This window comes from Mesoplodon bidens (genome assembly GCF_964165515.1).
Source record: "Mesoplodon bidens genome assembly, chromosome: 5".
Classification (NCBI taxonomy): Eukaryota; Metazoa; Chordata; class Mammalia; order Artiodactyla; family Ziphiidae; genus Mesoplodon; species Mesoplodon bidens.
The window spans coordinates 3,037,519-3,054,953 of NC_138161.1; the positions used below are offsets into that span (position 1 = coordinate 3,037,519).

Below are 17,435 nucleotides of genomic sequence, written 5' to 3' on the forward strand. Positions count from 1 at the left end.
TTTTCCAGAGTGGCTGTACCCTTTTACATCTCACCAGCAAAGCGTGAGTGATTCACTTCCTCCACACCCTAATTAGCATATGGTGTTCTCACTATTCTTTATTTTAGCTGTTCTGATAGATGTGTTGTAGTGATTCGCATTTCCCTGTTGGCTAATGATGTTGAACATCTTTTCATGTACTTATTTGTTGTCTATATAGTCTCTCCTGTGCAATATCTGTTTGTGTCTTTTGCCCATTTTCTAGTTGGATTTTTTTAACTGTTAAATTTAAAGTGTTCTTAATATGTTCTAGATAAAAGTCCTTTATTGGATATATGGTTTGCAGATTATTTTCTCCCAGTGTGTGGCTTGTCTTTTCTTCTTCCTCACGGGGTCTTTCACAGAGCAGAAGTTTTACATTTGGATGAAGTTCAACTTGTTGATTTTTGTTTTTATGGATTGTACTTTTTGTGTTATGTCTAAGAACTTTTCACCTAACCCTAGGTCCCAAAGATTTTCTCCTGTTTTTTTCCTAACAGTTTTATATTTTTATGTATTTTGTTTATGATTCGTTTTGAGTTAATTTTTGTATAAGATGTGAACTTAACGTTGAGGCTCATTTTTTTTTTTCACCTATGATTGTCCATGGTATTTTTGGCCTTTTAGATTTTAGCCATTTTAGTGGGTGTAATGGTATCTCATTGTGGTTTTAATTTGCATTTTCCTCATGACTAATTTTCTTGAACATTTTTTCGTGTGTTTATTATCCATTCATGTATTTTCTTTGGTTAAATGTTTATTTAAATCTTTTGCCTTTTTAAAAAAATTTTCTTTGTCTGAGTTGGGTCTTCGTTGCAGCATGCGGGCTTTCTCTAGTTGCAGCGAGCGGGGGCTACTCATTGTGGTGGCTTGTTGCAAAGCACGGGCTCTAGGCGTGCGGGCTTCAGTAGTTGTGGCATGAGGGCTCAGGAGCTGTGGCTCTCGGGCTCTAGACCACAGGCTCAGTAGTTGTGGTACACGGGCTTAGTTGCTCCGCAGCATGTGGGATCTTCCCAGACCAGAGCTCAAACCTGTTTTTCCTGCATTGGCAGGCGGATTCTTAACCACTGCGCCACCAGGGAGGTTCCGCCTATTTTTAATTTAATTTGTCTTATTTTTGAGTTGTAAGAGTTCTTTATATATTCTTCATACAAGTCTTTTTTTCAGATATAGAAATATTTTCTTTTAGTCCATGGCTTGTCTTTCTACCTTCTTACTCATGTCTTTTGAAGAGTAAAAGTTTTAAATTTTGATGAAGTTCAATTTATAATTTTTTTTTTTTTTTGGCTGCACTGTGCTGCTTGCGGGATCTTAGTTCCCGGACCCTGGCAGTGAAAGCACTGAGCCCTAACCACTGGACCACCAGGGAATTCCCAGCAATTTATAATTTTTTAATGGTTTTAATTTTTTAATGGTATGATTTTGTTGTGATATCTAATAAACATTTGCCTAACGCAAGGTCACAGAGGTTTTCTTCTAGAAATTTTACATTTAGGTCTATGATTCATTTTGAGGTTTTTTTTTCATGTATGAATATCCAGTTGTTTCAGCATCATTTGTTGAAAATACTACTTTTTCCCTTGAATTGCCTTGGCAGCTTTTAAAAAATCAGTTGCCATACGTGTCAGTGTTTCATTGATCTATATGTTTATCCTTATGCCATTACCACAGTGGTTTGATTTCTGTAGATTTATTTTGTTTTGTTTTGTTTTTAAATCAGGTGGTGTTAGTCCTCTAACACTGCTTTTCTTTGTCAAACTTTTTTTTTTTGCATTTCCATATGAATTTTAGAATCAGATGATCACTTTGTGCAAGTAAGCCTGCTGAAATTTTGATAGGGATTGTGTTGAATCCGTAGATCAGTTTGGGGAAAATTACCCTCTTACCAATATTGAATCTTCCGACCCTTGAACATGGTATATCCTTCCATTTATTTGGATCTTTATGTTTTCTCAATAATGCTTCGTAGTTTTTACTGTACAGGGCTTGAACTAATTTTCTTAAATTTGTTCCTAAGTATATTCTCATTTTTGGTGTTATTGTGAATGGAATTATTTTCTTTGAGTTCCTCTTGATATTATTGTACTGTTTGTGCAGCCCTGTGTCAGGGCATATCTGCCTGTAGCCACCAGATGTGACCATAGAAGACAGTTCTGACGGTCACTCTCAACAGTTCTTGTTGATCTTAGAGAAGAGCCACCGTAACCAGACTATTCAGCATGCAGCCTACTTCAAGTGTGAGAAAAGCCAAAATTCTGAAGGAAATGCTGTGATACAGTTTTTGCATATGTCACCTCGGCTTGAGTGGCTGAAGCGCAAATCTAGGAATCTAGGCAACTGTTGTGATGAAGCCAGATATTAAAAACCCAGAGTTAATAAATCACGTAAAGCAGTTTTACCATGTGTCATAGGCTCAGTGACCACTTTTCTCCTAAAGTAAATGTGACTATATGTATGAAGGTGTATGACGCTCTGATTACCAAATGCATTGTCCCCAGGTAGATATGAATGCCACCCTAGGCCAAGTTACAAAGTCAACAAAGTTCTATTTGTGGTCCGCTGCTCCCTTTTCTCCACTAGGCGAAAAGCCCCCTCTACTTTAATTGTCCTGCACTTACCTCCATAGAAGAAAAAGCTAAAACATCTCATATGCTTTAACTCTGTGGGCTATTGAGCTAATTATACTTTGGTATAAATGAAGTTAGGTTTTTGTATTTTTTTTTTAAGGCCATAGGCACGGTTACAGGAGAGGGATAGCTCTTTCTTTTTTAAAAAATTAATTAGTTTATTTTTGGCTGCGTTGGGTCTGTGTTGCTGCGTGCAGGCTTTCTCTAGTTGCGGTGAGCCGGGGCTACTCTTTGTTGCGGTGTGCAGGCTTCTCATTGCGGTGGCTTCTCTTGTTGCAGAGCACGGGCTCTAGGCACGCGGGCTCAGTAGTTGTGGCACGCATGCTCAGTAGTTGTGGTACACGGGCTTAGCTGCTCTGCGGCATGTGGGATCTTCCCGGACCAGGGCTCGAACCCGTGTCCCCTGCATTGGCAGGCAGATTCTTAACCACTGCGCTACCAGGGAAGTACCAGGTTTTTGTATTTTTGAGTTTATCTATTATTAAGTAAGGAAATGCTCTCATCTTTTAAGGGAACTTCAGGTAACAAGGAATAGTGAAACTGGTGTTGACAGTTGGGGCGGGCAGGAAGCCCCACATCACCCAAGACCCACCTGAAGGTGAACCTTTAGGAGTGCTTGTGTGGTCAGAGGTGACATCAGGGGGACAGTTCACTTGTTAAGAGCCCTGGCTTCAGAAGCCCAGTGCTGGTGGGAGGCTGAGAAATCTTGCCTGGCCTCCGTCTTCTTGTTACGCTGGTGCTTAGCTTGCTGGTTCAGGGCGCGCCAGGGAGGCCCTTCCTTCCCACTCCTCTCCTGCCTCTGCTCCCGTCTTTCCTGCCTGGTCTTGGCTGTGTCACATGGCGTTTTTACAGTGGAGTGAGCCACTTGGCGGTGGCAGGCACCTTTATTAGAAATACTGCTCTACGTGGGGACTGCTGTGTTAGCTTGTTACTTTCTTCGGGTGTCCTAGTTGGTGCTGTCCTGGGTATAGCCACTTGGGACCTGAGATGCCTCATCGTCCATCTTACTTAAAAGAAGATGAGTTCAAGTCTTTGGCAGTATTTATAAACTCTAATGCGGTAGTATGTTCTTTTCTGTGGCTGTTATTTTTGCCTCTGAAGTTTTTTAAAAACTTATGCATTATGCCTTTCTAAGGGCTAGTTTACATATGCCAGCTGTTTACTATATTCTATGTGCATTTCTTTTCTTTAAAAATATCTTTGAAAGAGGAAACACAATAGAGGTATTTTGAGGTTGAATGCTGTCCATTTTTCTGATTTTATTTTGTTTTGATTTCAGGAGAAACTGGCTCTTCGACAGCAGCTGAATGAAGCAAAGCAGCAGCTCCTGCAGCAGGCAGAGTACTGTACAGAAATGGGTGCAGCAGCCTGTACCATTTTGTGGGATGTCTCCAGCAGTGAGGAAGTGGTCAAAGCCATTCTGGGAGGAGTAAGCACGCCCGCGGGCTGTCTGGACATTGTTGAGTAGTGCTTGTGTAACTTAGAGGACACAGTGCATCTATTAAGGCGCCTACAGACTAAATCCATTTCTTTTGTTCATCAGATAGTTTTGGAATACCATCTCTGTAGGGCCCACTGTAACTGGTCTCCGGGGGATATGTAAAATGAATGAAATAAGATCCCTTCTCTCCCAGAATCTGTATGGTGTTGGTGGAGATAGTTCCACTTCAGTATTATTACTTGACATTATATGCATTTAACAAAGTTTAAAGTGCTTTTACGTATGTTATTCCAGGGCTAATATAATATTTAATTGCCTGAATGTTATACGTTATAGGTTAACAGCATGTGAGTGCACACAGACATCAAGGAACTTCACAGAGGAAGAGAGATTTTAAATGAACCTCGAGTAACTTGCACAGGCAGCAGCGGCAGGAAGTGAAGAGGGTCCCTCAGGAGGGGAGAAGAGAGCAGTCAGCGACCTGGAGCGAGACATAGGGACAGTGTGGGGGTCACGTGACACAGGGTGGGGGGTCAGTGTGGTTGAGGATTTGTCCAGTGGGTGCTAGGACGGGATTCCTTAAGGCTTTTTGAGTGAAAAAGTGATGGGACAGGTGGGGAATTCGGGCAGCTCAACCTGACAGTGAATGAGGAGGGAGGGCGGGTGGGGTTGTGGGTGTGGAGACTGGCCAGGAAGACTACGTGGAAGGCCACCCCCCAATAGAATAGGGGGTGGAGAGCTGTGTGGGTGAGGCAGGACTTGTGACAGTGTGGTCTCCAGGGCGGAGAGGACTGAAGGAGCCCGGGAGGACTGTTATCTGACTCTGGGAGAATCGAGTGGTCCTGAATGGCAAACCATCCGTCAAGGGCGGATGCTTGGCGGGAGGCCAGTAGTGTGTTACTCATCATTTGCAGAAATACAAACAGTGGAGGGACTAAATGTATTTTAAAGTTTATTGAGCTTTTCTTAAGGTGTAACTTACGTGTCGTAAAATTCATTTATTTGTAAGTGTACAACTTAGTGTTTTCTAGCTAAGTTTTGGAGGTGTGTAATCATCCCCACAATCCAGTCTTAGGATATTTATATCACCCCATGCAGTTCCCTTGTGACATGTGTAAATGCACTGGTTTTCAAACTATTCCTTAGAACCCTGCCCCTGCCAAGGAAATGCTTTCAAGGTTCTGGGAACTTGGAAACTCTTTTTGCCGAGTAATGGAGACTGAAGCTGTCAGATGAGCCTGTTGCTGTCTTTTACATGTTGCGGTTTCAGTTAAGATTTTATTTGAAAAACAATTTCTGCCAAAGGTTTGAAGACCTCTGGTTTCATGCCTAGAATAGAGAACATATTTTTCTAGTATATTTCTAGTATATTTTTGGGTGAATTCAACCCAGTACTTCTATCATTGTATAAATTTGAACTGTTTCCTTCATGTATTTTACTGTATCAGTCTTCAGGGTAATTTTTCTACATGCCCCAAACTTCTTTTTTCTGATCTTTTCATTGGGAAGTTTTAATGAGGGAATAGATTTTAAAACATTGCTTCTGTAATTAAAACCAGAGTCTTTCCTCTGTGTCCTGCACTTTTTTTTTTTTTTTTTTTTTTTTTTTTCTTTTTGCGGTATGCGGGCCTCTCACTGTTGTGGCCTCTCCCGTTGCGGAGCACAGGCTCCGGATGCGCAGGCTCAGCGGCCATGGCTCACGGGCCCAGCCGCTCCGCGGCATATGGGATCCTCCCGGACCGGGGCACGAACCCGTATCCCCTGCATCGGCAGGCGGACTCTCAACCACTGCTCCACCAGGGAGGCCCTGTGTCCTGCACTTTGAAAGTGTTTTCCTACTGGTATTTGTGAAAGGGTGTGACATTTCCATTTCTGAACTTTCAGGATAAAGCTTTGAAGTTTTTCAACATCACTGGTCAAACAATGGAGAGTTTTGTGAAGTCACTGGATGGGGATGTCAAGGAGCTGGATTCTGCTGAAAATCAGTTTGTTTTTGCTTTGGCTGGAATCGTAACAAGTGAGTAATTCTCTTCAAACGTAGTGACTTTCAGAAGTGAGTTACAGAGCAGTGATCACAGTCGGGGGTTGTGTGTATAAACACCTCTCAGGAACATTTCAAATAGGCTCCTGCCCTGGAGAATCTGACTCAGTAAATTGGGGGTAGGGACCAGGTGTATGTTGTGGAACATCACTCCAGGTGATTCTGATAAGTATTGGTGAGTAAGAACGAGTAGTCTTAGGGAGAACAGGATGAGTTTGCATGTTCTGGTCAGTTCTCTACGTTGACAGAAGTCAAAACTGTAAGTTTAGCTACTTGTTATTTGGAATCATCATCATTTACTAATGTCTAGCTAAAGTAAAAGCCTTAAGCAGAGCTTAAGTTAAACTCTTGCTGTTGTTTTGGTGTTGTAACTAAAGAATTCCAAAACCCTAAATTGTCTCTTTAATAAATTTTCCCCAAAGATTATAGTTAGGTAGAATTCTATGGCAAAACTGCTGTAAAGGATAAAGGCAGACGGCTATATAATTAATACTAATATCTTCAAATAGTAGGAGGTGGTATATACTAGGGAGTATTAAGGCTTTTTGTTCTAAAGTCAATGAAATAGTTAAAGATAGAGCTATGACTTATTTTCTTACATTGCTTTTTCATCTCTGCTGTATGCTCTGCTGTTCTCTGCTGTTAATGAGAGGGGAAATGTTACATTTCTTCATCTACTGAAATCCTCACGAAGCAGATCTCATGTAGATGATTTCTTCTTAATCCCTTAGAAATTGGTAATATTCTTCTGGGGCAGACGTTGAGACGCGGATGGTGTTCAGGCCAGTCCTGATTTAGCCCGGCACTTTATCCGCTGGAGGACTGCAGCATGCACTTCCATCATAGCGCCGTCAGCTGGTGGAGGCTTGCACTGCTCCACCTGTTAATATTCCTTTAAGGTCCCTTTTTTAGCAGAAGGTATTTGCAGATTTGATGGTTAGATTCTCTGCTATTTGCAAGTGACCTCAAAGGTCTGAGATGTATGTGACTTTTCATTCTGCTGAGTTGTGAGTTTGAGCTGCTTGAATTGCCAGCCTGTTGCCCCGCAGACAAGCTCAACCTGGCTTTGTTTTTCCCTGCCTGGTCGTGGGCATGTCCACATTCCCCTTACACGCTGGTGAATCGTACGGGATGATTCCGTGCTATGTTGGTGCTGCTTTCCAGAGGCATTGGGGCCTTCTGTGTGTCAGATACCAAGACTGTCCCACGGGGAGTAGGCAGTACAGCAGACACCTTGGTTAGCTGTCAGATAGATCCTCTGCCTTCTGAAACAACCATTCTTCTTTTAAGTTTACCTACGGTAAACTCACCCATTACAGTTTTTTTCTCACCTTTTTGCAGTCCTGTGAGTTTTGACAAATGCATGCGGTCATGTCAGCACCACCGTGAAGACATGGAGCAGTCCCACCGCCTCCGTCTCGTCTCCCCGTCTGCACTACCCCTTCCTTTTGTAGCCAGCCCCTCTGCCCACCAGCAGCCCCAGGCAGCCGCTCGTCTGGCAATTTGCTACACCTTTTAGCTGATTTTTCTGGCTGGCTTATCTGGCATCCAGCGCCTGCCCCAGGTGAGCAAGTGCTTGCCTCACAGCTCTCCTTGCAGCACCTGCCTTTTCTTATTTTTCATATCAGCTGGTTGACCTTCAGCCTCAACTCTGATGTGTTCGAGATAAGTTGTGATTTTTTGAATTATCTAAACTGCCCCTTTTAAAGAATGGAGGTGTAGCTCTTTTCAGTTTACTGTATCCTAAGCAAAAACTGGATGTCAAGGATTTGTTTAAACATTGAAATTTCTTACTCATCCATAGTCACTGTTCTTAATAATAGATTAAAATAGTATAAAGTGTCTGGATTTTCAGGCCCAGCTAGTCCACTTCCCAGGATGTCAGTTCTTTGGACTTTATTTTCCTTATCTGTGAAGTGGAATAGTAATACCTGCTCTGACTACCTTACACATTGTTGTGAATGTTACTGAGCTATGGTGAAGTGGTAACACATTGTAAACCAAGGTCCTGTTTGACATGGGGGTGCGATTGTTTCCAACAACTCTTTTGTAAAAAATACATTTATTTATTTATTTATGGCTGCACTGGGTCTTTGTTGTTGGGTCTTCATTGCTGCGTGCAGGCTTTCTCTAGTTGCGGCAAGTGGGATCCGCTCTTCGTTGTGGTGCATGGGCTTCTCACTGTGGTGGCTTCTCTTGTTGCAGAGCTCGGGCTGTAGGCGCACGGGCTTCAGTAGTTGTGGCTTGCGGGCTTTAGAGCGCAGGCTCAGTAGTTGTGGCTCACGGGCTTAGTTGCTCCACGGCATGTGGGATCTTCCCAGACCAGGGCTTGAACCCGTGTCCCCTGCATTGGCAGGCGGATTCTTAGCCACTGTGCCACCAGGGAAGTCCCTCCAACAACTTTTATAAGTGGACAAATATAGAACTTAAAAGAAGATGGCAAATTATTACCACAGCCCTGTGAAGATTAACTTGCTTAGCTTGCCAGTGGAAAACTTATTTTTCAAACTACTTTTTGACTATTTGAAAGTCATAATTGCACTCCTTGCCTCTTAATTCTGGGTCTATTCATTCAAACAATGTTAGGTAATGATTACAGAATCAAAATTACCTTTTTTGCCACACTGCGTGGCTTGCAGGATCTTAGTTCCCCGACCAGGATGGAACCCAGACCCTGGCAGGGAAAGCACCGAGTCCTAACCACGGGACTGCCAGGGAACTCCCCTAAATTACTTCTTGATTGTTGATAATTTACGGCAGGACTGGACCCAGCTTATCTTTTGTGGATGTAACAGTCCCACAGAGTTGACAACAGAGCGCCCTGGGTCAGTGAGCAGCACTGCTCCTGGCTCCTCCAGCTCAGGGGAGCAGTGTGGTGGGTGGGTGGGTGGGAATGAGGCCCAGTGTCCAGTTCTGCTTCTACCACTGACCAGACCTGTGTTCTTGACTCTGTGACCCTCAGCTTCATCTTCTGAGAAAAGAGTCTGAGACCCCAGATGATGGTTAAGGTCTACCCCAGCCCTGGACTTGTGTGGCTGCTTTGAGAAAAGGGGACCTTGAGCCTCGCCTCCTGGATCAGGTGACAGGCTCTGAGCGGCAGTGGGTCTTTGGTGTGTGCCATGTCATTGAGTTAATGTCCCTAGAGCAGTGCTTCTCAGCCTCGGCAGTTGAATTCTCTGTTATGGGGAGTGTTCTGTGCATTGTAGGAGTTCAGAAACATCCCTAGACTCTGCCCATTAGAGGCCAGAAGCAACCCCAGGTGTGACACCTGAGAATGCCTCCAGATGTTGCCAGTTGTCTCCTGGGGGCAAAATCATCCTCCCTTGCCACTTTGAGACCACTGCCCTAGAGCACCGCCTTAACCCATCATGTACATAGACAGAAAGGTTTATGATACTCCTGGATATTAGAGGTAATTGTTGAGAGAGAGTTTGAGATTTCTGAAGGCTGTTTTGGTTTCTCTGTCCCCTGGGCATGCTTCTGACATGTTTGATTTACTCTAGTCATATAACTGGTCTTGCCAATTCAGGAGAATTTGGTATCTGTTATCTACAATATCCAGTTAATCACAGAAATTCTCTTAATCATCTTTCAGTGGTTTGTCTTGGATAATTTGGGTTACTGTGTAATCTTTCCTTAGATAATGCCCTTCCTTCAGTTGCCAGAGTATGGCCTAGATAATGAGCTGTTGTTTTGTGGAATTAGAGTGTTTCTTTGGAAGCTCATCTCCCTTTTTAGCACCCTCAGTGAGGAGATAAACACAGTCAGCCTTAGAGTTTTCCAGACTAATGGAATGTAAGAGGAGGTTATGTGTGTGTTGGATCAGAAGGACCCCACAAAGAGCTCCATTGTATACTTAAGATCTGGGATTAAGACTTGAGAGAAGCAGGATAGAACTTCAGTGAATCCCTGGGGACATAACTTTCAGGGTGAATTGTTGATTTTTCTAGGTGAAGGCAAGTAAATTGGCCAATTTTATAGAATGTGACAGTAAAGAGACCTGAGCATTAATCTGTTCCTGTAAAGAAGTGGCTGCAGGCAGGACGGAGAAGAGGAATTGTTCACAGATTTTGGACAAATCCATATCCTCAACCATTAGAGTCTTTTTAAACAGGTAGCATTAAGCGATTTGGGGGCTGGTACAAGGAATTACGAGTCCTTTTTCTATTAAGCTGGTCATTGGCGGCCTGTGGCCTTCCGTGGCTTCAGCTCTAGAGAAGATGAGGTAAAGATGAGAAGAATCATCTGCAGTCTTTTGGCTTTTGCCCCAGTTGTTTAACTCTGTCCATAGAACCTTTTACTGATAGGGATTCTGGGACTATAGTTAAGTTTTTGGTTATTTCTTGAATCTTACAGAGTATGGGCAAATAATATTCAGATCGGCTGTAATTTGTGTGTAGGAGAATTTTCTGGGACTTCTAAAAATTATCCTTCTGTAGGGCCTTTTCTTTATCTGTTCCATTTACAAAATAAACGTCTGTCCGTTAAACTTTGCAGGGGCTGTGTCCCAGAGAAGAAGGAGTATCTTTTTGATAATGGTCTCAGAGTCACAGTTACAGGTTGGGAGAAACGAAAGATGCTGGGAGTCTTTCTTTCCTGAGTGTGCAGTTGCGTGTTAAGGGAAAGAATGTGAACAAGTGGAAAGAACAGGAATTACGCTTGTAGATGAGCCGTAGGAAAGCTGGGGGTTCTGCTTGGAGCTGTTTCCTTCATGGTGGGTCGACAGGTGACAGCATTTGGCTGGCAGTGGCACTCTGTCACCATAGGCCTTGGCCTTGATGTTTTCTGGGACTGGGTGTCCTAACGGCCAGAGCACGCTCACTCCATGGTGGAAACGTACCCAGCCTGGTGAGGCAGATTTGGCAGGTGAAAGTGCGAGGAGGTTATAAGATGTATGGGAACATTTCCCGGGAGTCATGTTGACACTGCAGACTGACCGCAGCAAACAGGGAAGGACAGTAGGCTCACCCCTCTCAGCTGGCCCTCAGGTTACAGGGTGTTCCTCTCTAGCCTGACTTCTCACCACAGAAGCCAGATCACGCAAGTGGGAGAGAAACTGGATTCTGGGAGCCACTTCCCAGTGGGGCTGGGCATTCCCTCCAGCTCTTACGGGGTTTCCATACCTAGCGTACAGAGGCAGTTTCCAGACTGAGATTACCCATGGCCTTTGGCCCACTCCCCCGCCCTGACAGCCAAATAATTGACTTGATAAGAAAGCACCACAGCAAATGCAAAGAAACAAAAACCAAACAGTAAATCAGAGTCACAGTGTTCACAGAGGAAACTTTCTTATGTTTCTTTCAAAAAATGTGATGTCGTGTTGGTGCTTTAGAAGAGCGGTTTATACAGAAGAGGTCCCGGATGAGCAGTAGAGCCTGAGTCATCCCCTGAGCGTGACAGTCATGTCCCCACTGTCATTAGTACTATATTTACTTTTTAACTGCTTTATCGAGATAAAAATACACCATACAATTTGCCAACTTAAAGTATATAATTTGATGGCTTCAGTACATTCATATAATTGTGCATCCATCTCCACAGTCAATTTTTAAACATTTTCATCACCCAAAGAGAAGCTCTGCTCACCTCAGCCATCATTCCCCAATCCTGCCATTCTTCTAGCTTTAGGCAGCCAGTCTGCTTTTTGTCTCTATAGATTTGCCTGTGCTGGACATGTCATATAATGGGACCATATAACGTGGGGTCCCTTGTGACTGGCTTCTTTCACTTAGCATAGTGTTTTCAAGGTGTCCACGTCATAACATGAACCAGTACTTCATTCCTTTCTATGGCTGAATAATATTCCATTGTTTGGCTCTACCACATTTATCCATTCATCCATCGATGGACATTTGGGTTGTTTCTACTTTTTGGTTATTATGAATAATGATGCTGTGAAAATTTGTGTAAAAGTTTTTGTGTAGATATATGTTTTCATTTCTCTTGGATATGCAGCTAGGAGTGGAATTGCTGGGTCATATGATATGGCTTTTAGCATCTGAGGAACAGTCAGACCATTTTTTGACAGTGGCCACACCATGTTACATTCTCACCAGCAGTGCGTGAGGTTTCTCCACATACTTGCCCACGCTTTAAAGTTATTTTCTTGGTTATCGCCATCCCTAGTGGGTATGAAGTAGTACTTTGTCATGGTTTTGATTTGCATATCCCTGATGGCTAATGATATTGAGCATCTTTTCATGTATTCATTGGCCATTTGTGTATCTTCTTTGGAGAAATGTCTATTCAAGTCCTCTGCCCATTTCAAAATTAAGTCACTTGAGGGACTTCCCTGGTGCTGCAGTGGGTAAGACTCCCTGCTCCCAATGCAGGGGGCCTGGGTTCAATTCCTGGTCAGGGAACTAGATCCCACATGCATGCTGCAACTAAGAGTTCGCATGCCACAACTAAGGAGCCCACGTGCTGCAACTAAGGAGCTGGTGAACTGCAACTAAGGAGCCCGCGAGCTGCAACTAAGACCCAGTGCAACCAAATAAAAAGAAAAAAAAATTGTCTGATACAGCCACTATGGAGAACAGTATGGAGGTTCCTTAAAAAACTAAAAATAGAACTACCATACGACCCAGCAATCCCACTACTGGGCATATACCCTGAGAAAACCATAATTCAAAAAGAGTCATGTACCAAAGTGTTCATTGCAGCTCTATTTACAATAGCCAGGACATGGAAGCAACCTAAGTGTCCATCAACAGATGAATGGATAAAGAAGATGTGGCACATATATACCATGGAATATTACTCAGCCATAAAAAGAAACGAATTTGAGTTATTTGTAGTGAGGTGGATGGACCTAGAGTGTGTCATACAGAGTGAAGTAAGTCAGAAAGAGAAAAACAAATACCGTATGCTAACACATATATATGGAATCTAAAAAAAAAATGGTCATGAAGAATCTAGGGGCAAGATGGGAGTAAAGACACAGACCTACTAGAGAATGGACTTGAGGACATGGGGAGGGGGAAGGGTAAGCTGTGACAAAGCAAGAGAGAGGCATGGACATATATACACTACCAAACGTAAAATAGATAGCTAGTGGGAAGCAGCTGCATAGCACAGGGAGATCAGCTCGGTGCTTTGTGACCACCTAGAGGGGTGGGGTAGGGAGGGTGGGAGGGAGATGTAGGTGGGACGGAGACACAAGAGGGAAGAGATATGGGGACATATGTATATGTATAACTGATTCACTTTGTTATAGAGCAGAAACACACCATTGTAAAGCAATTATACTCCGATAAAGATGTTTAAAAAATTGTCATTTGTCTTTTTATTATTGAGTTATAAGAGTTCTTTGTATACTCTAGATACCAGTCCCTCATCAGGCATATGATTTGCAAAACTTTTCTCATTCTGTAGCTGTCTTTTCACTTTCTTGATAGTGTCTTTTTTTTTTTTTTTTTTTTTGCGGTACGCGGGCCTCTTACTGTTGTGTCCTCTCCCGTGGCGGAGCACAGGCTCCGGACGCGCAGGCTCAGCAGCCATGGCTCACGGGCCCAGCCGCTCCGCGGCACGTGGGATCCTCCCGGACCGGGGCACGAACCCGTGTCCCCTGCATCGGCAGGCGGACTCTCAACCACTGCGCCGCCAGGGAAGCCCCGATAGTGTCTTTTGAAGCAAAACAGTTTCAGTGTGTGATGATACCCAGTGTTTTTTCTTTCGTTGCTTGTGTTTTTGTTGTCATATCTAAGAAACCATTGTCCAATTCAAAGACGTGACGATTTACTCCTGTGTGTTCTTCTAAGGGTTTTATAATTTTAGCTCATACATTTAGGTCTTTGATCTATTTTGAGTTAATTTTTATGTATGGTATGAGGTAGGGGTCCAGTTTTTATTTCTTTGCATGTGAATATTCAGTTGTCCCTGCACCATTTGTTAAAAAGATGATTCTTTTATCCTCTCTCCATTCAATTGTCCTGATCCCCTTCTTGAAAATCAGTTGATCATAAATTTGAGTATTTATTTCTGGTCTCTCAGTTCTACCATTGATCTGTATGACTGTCATTATGCCAGTACCTTATTATTATTTCTATTGTCGAAAATAAGACAGAATTGTTACAACCTAAAGCAAAAATATCAGACATAATATGCCTCAACTCTTTATATTTTTATCAGCATACATAATTCACACTAGTTTCATTTCTTAAATTATATAATTACTATGGTAACTTCTAGAAATATTTATAAACTTTGAAGAAAAATAAACCTAGGAAAAAAGTGCATTTTAACAGAAAATTAAACCAGCAATCCTTTGTAGTCCTATGGTTGACTCATAAGCATCCCAGACAGACTGACAAATACTGGAGCTATCTGAGCAGGAATTTATTCACGTTTATTTTACTTCATAGTTTGCTTGGAATGCAGCATTGGCATTTGCTATTATAATACTGGATACATGATAGGGGACTTCATTTACCAGTAAGTTTGTTGTGTTTTGTTGGGTGTTGTTGCCTGCTCTGCTACGGTGTACTTTTTTTCTTCAGTGATATATTAGTGATGTTCCTGTTATCTATTGCTGGGTAACAAACTGCCCCCAAACTTTGTCTTTAAACAGCAGTAGTCATTTATTTTGCTCGGGAACCTGCAACTTTCTCAGGGCTTGGCAGGAGGATTTGCTGCTCCTCTGCTGTCTGGGGCCTCAGCTGGGGTGACTCAAATTGCTGAGGGATGGAACAGCTGGGGGCTGGTGGGACATCTTCCTACCCTAGTGTAGTCCCAGGCTTCTCCAACTGTGTGCTTTTTCTGTAGTCTGCATCACGGCAGCCTCAGGAGAGTCAGGTTTCTTTCCTAGCGACCCAGGGCTCCTAGAGCAAGTGGCGAGAGACGGAGGTGGAAGCTGCCAGGCTCTTTCTGTCTTGCCTTGAAAGTCATGCAGCAGCTGCGCTGCATTCTGCTGGTCACACTGGAGTCTTAGGGCAGGAACAACCCAAGGTCGGCAGACCAGAGCCGTGGTTTGCTGGGATGTCGTCTCTGGAAACTACTAAAGTATGTAGCTAGAATGTATGTTTTCCTGGGGGGTTCCCGTATGTAGTCTTAACATGAAGAATGTCTTCCCCAAAGAACTACCTTAAAATGACTTTGAGTTTATGATGCCAAATGCTTCATTCCCCCCAAGTATTTCTTTAGTAAAAGTAGAGTGTTTCATATGGTAGAAAATAGAGTCATCAGGTTCAAATTCGTTGAACACAGGTTACATTTGTATCAGTTAAGGGTCCTGTCTTCAGTAAAGTTATAGCTGTCATGAAATTATATACCAAACAGCACCAATGCAAGGAAAGAGGCAAAAAGTGCTGGAAGGACAAGCAGAAATGGGAAAAAAAAATCTGTTAGGTTTAGGAAACTTTAATATATCTCTTTTGATCCTCCTCAGCTCAGATAAACAAAAATAAATAGGAATGTCCAGGATCTGATTCCATAAAGTTGTTCTGGTAGCATAGATGAAATTTTATATTCTGCCATGAGGTTACCGTTAATCAAAGCAGAACAAATCCGTGATAAAATTCATCTTCCATTCTCGATAGTTATTAGCACACTAAAAATAGAAGAACACTTCCTTAAACTTGTAGAGGATCTCTGCTGGAGTCATCCAGTGGACACCACACGTAACTGTGAATTGCTAGAAGCATCTCCACCGAAGTCAGGAGAACAAGGATGCTGCTGCTCTTCTTGTCTCCACCCTGGCCGGCTCATTTGGGTTAGAAATTTTAGTCCCTTTGAATCATGCTTTATTGTTAGACGTGGCTAAAGAAGAATCTTACTGACACATACATAAATATTCTGGATCACTGACGTGTCCTCACAGGTATTTGGGGATGTGATGGAGCCAGTGTTATCTGCAGCGGTGTCCATGGGAGCCCGTGTAGTGACTTGGTCTGGTCCCCATGCTGGCTCTGCGGGGCCTCAAGCATGAAGAAACGTGATACTTGCTGACCCACAGCAGGATGTACAATTTAGAAAAGTTTCTTTTTGGAATCAGTTTTTGTATTCTCTCTTGCCCTCATGATTTCAGTCTGGTATTCTGGTTTAGAGTCATTAGGATTTCGCTCCCAGGGTTGAAAGTGGATTTTAGTGTCCTTGGTCCCCGGTAAAGTAATCAGCCCCTACCTTCTGTTTGGACCCTGACTGCCCATAGCTGTTTACTCCAGTATTCTGGAGCCTGTGTCCACTTGCTGTGCTGTGGTCAGGCTGCAGACATGTTTAGACCCAGTGCTCGGTTCCACGACTGAGGCATTTGCTAATCACAGCGGACGTCACTCACCATTTTAGTAACTGCTGTGGTTGTCAGTTACCCTATCTGGGCCATCGGCTCTGTGGATAACTAGTTATTCTGTGTGTTCATTAAGTCTGCTAGGAGAAAGACAGCAACACATCCTCTATCTTGGACAGACTTTTGACGCTTTGTTTCATCTTTATGTTGCAGATGTAGCTGCCATAGCAAGTGGTCGTGAATTCCTGGTTAACTCAAGTCGGGTGCTCTTGGACACCATACTGCAGCTTCTGGGAGACTTGAAGCCGGGACAGTGCACCAAACTCAAAGTGTACGGTGGATAATATTTAAAAGTTATGTTTATTTACATAGTAGTTAGAATTTGCTGATTGGGCCCCCTTTTCAAGCAAATGCACTTAATTTGGCTATAGTTCTAAAAAATAGAAGAAACAAATTTCCCAGAGAATTAAGGGATACACTCTCTATTCAATACTATTTTAGGAAAATAATATAAACAAAAGGAATGTTCCCACCTTAGGGCAGTCACTGAGTCCCAAATGCTATCGTGGGTGAACTTCAGGGTGAACTTAGAACAGGTGATGGTTTTGACAGCACCCCACTTCCAGGAGCCAGAATCCAGACTTATTTTCCACTGGTGCTTAACAAATTACCACAAACTTATTGGCTGAAACAACACCTACTTCAAGGTCTGTAGGTCAGAGGTCTGAGTGGGCTTGGTTGGGTTCCCTACAGGGTCTCAAGTGGCCCAAATCAAGGGTTGTCCAGGCAGGGCTCCTTTCCAGAGGCTCTGCACAAGAATGTCTTCCACGTGCATCCAGGTTGCTGGAAGAATCCAGTTCCCTGTGTTGATAGGACTCTGGTCCCTGTTTCCTCGCTGGCTGTCAGGCGGGGCCACGTTTAGCTTCCCGGGCTGACTGAATTCCTTATCATGTAACCTCACCCCATCTTCAAGTCACAACAGCTTGCGGAACCTTTCTTACAGTTCAGAACCTCTTGGATTTCCTCTTCTTTTACCCTCCAGAGAAAACTCACTGTTTTTGATGGGGTCATGGGTTTATATTTGGC

General features: G+C 43.2%; 1 protein-coding gene across 2 annotated transcripts in view; it reads left to right on the top strand.

Annotated features, from left to right (window-relative positions):
* The window catches only part of HSF2BP (heat shock transcription factor 2 binding protein), an 86,739-nt gene that overhangs the window by 19,347 nt on the left and 49,957 nt on the right, over window positions 1-17,435 (top strand). For both annotated transcript variants that reach the window (XM_081234857.1, XM_081234858.1), the window contains exons 5-7: window positions 3,925-4,074; window positions 5,971-6,103; window positions 16,563-16,680. In XM_081234857.1, the coding sequence (XP_081090983.1) occupies window positions 3,925-4,074; window positions 5,971-6,103; window positions 16,563-16,680 (401 nt within the window). The remainder of the gene's footprint in view (window positions 1-3,924; window positions 4,075-5,970; window positions 6,104-16,562; window positions 16,681-17,435) is intronic.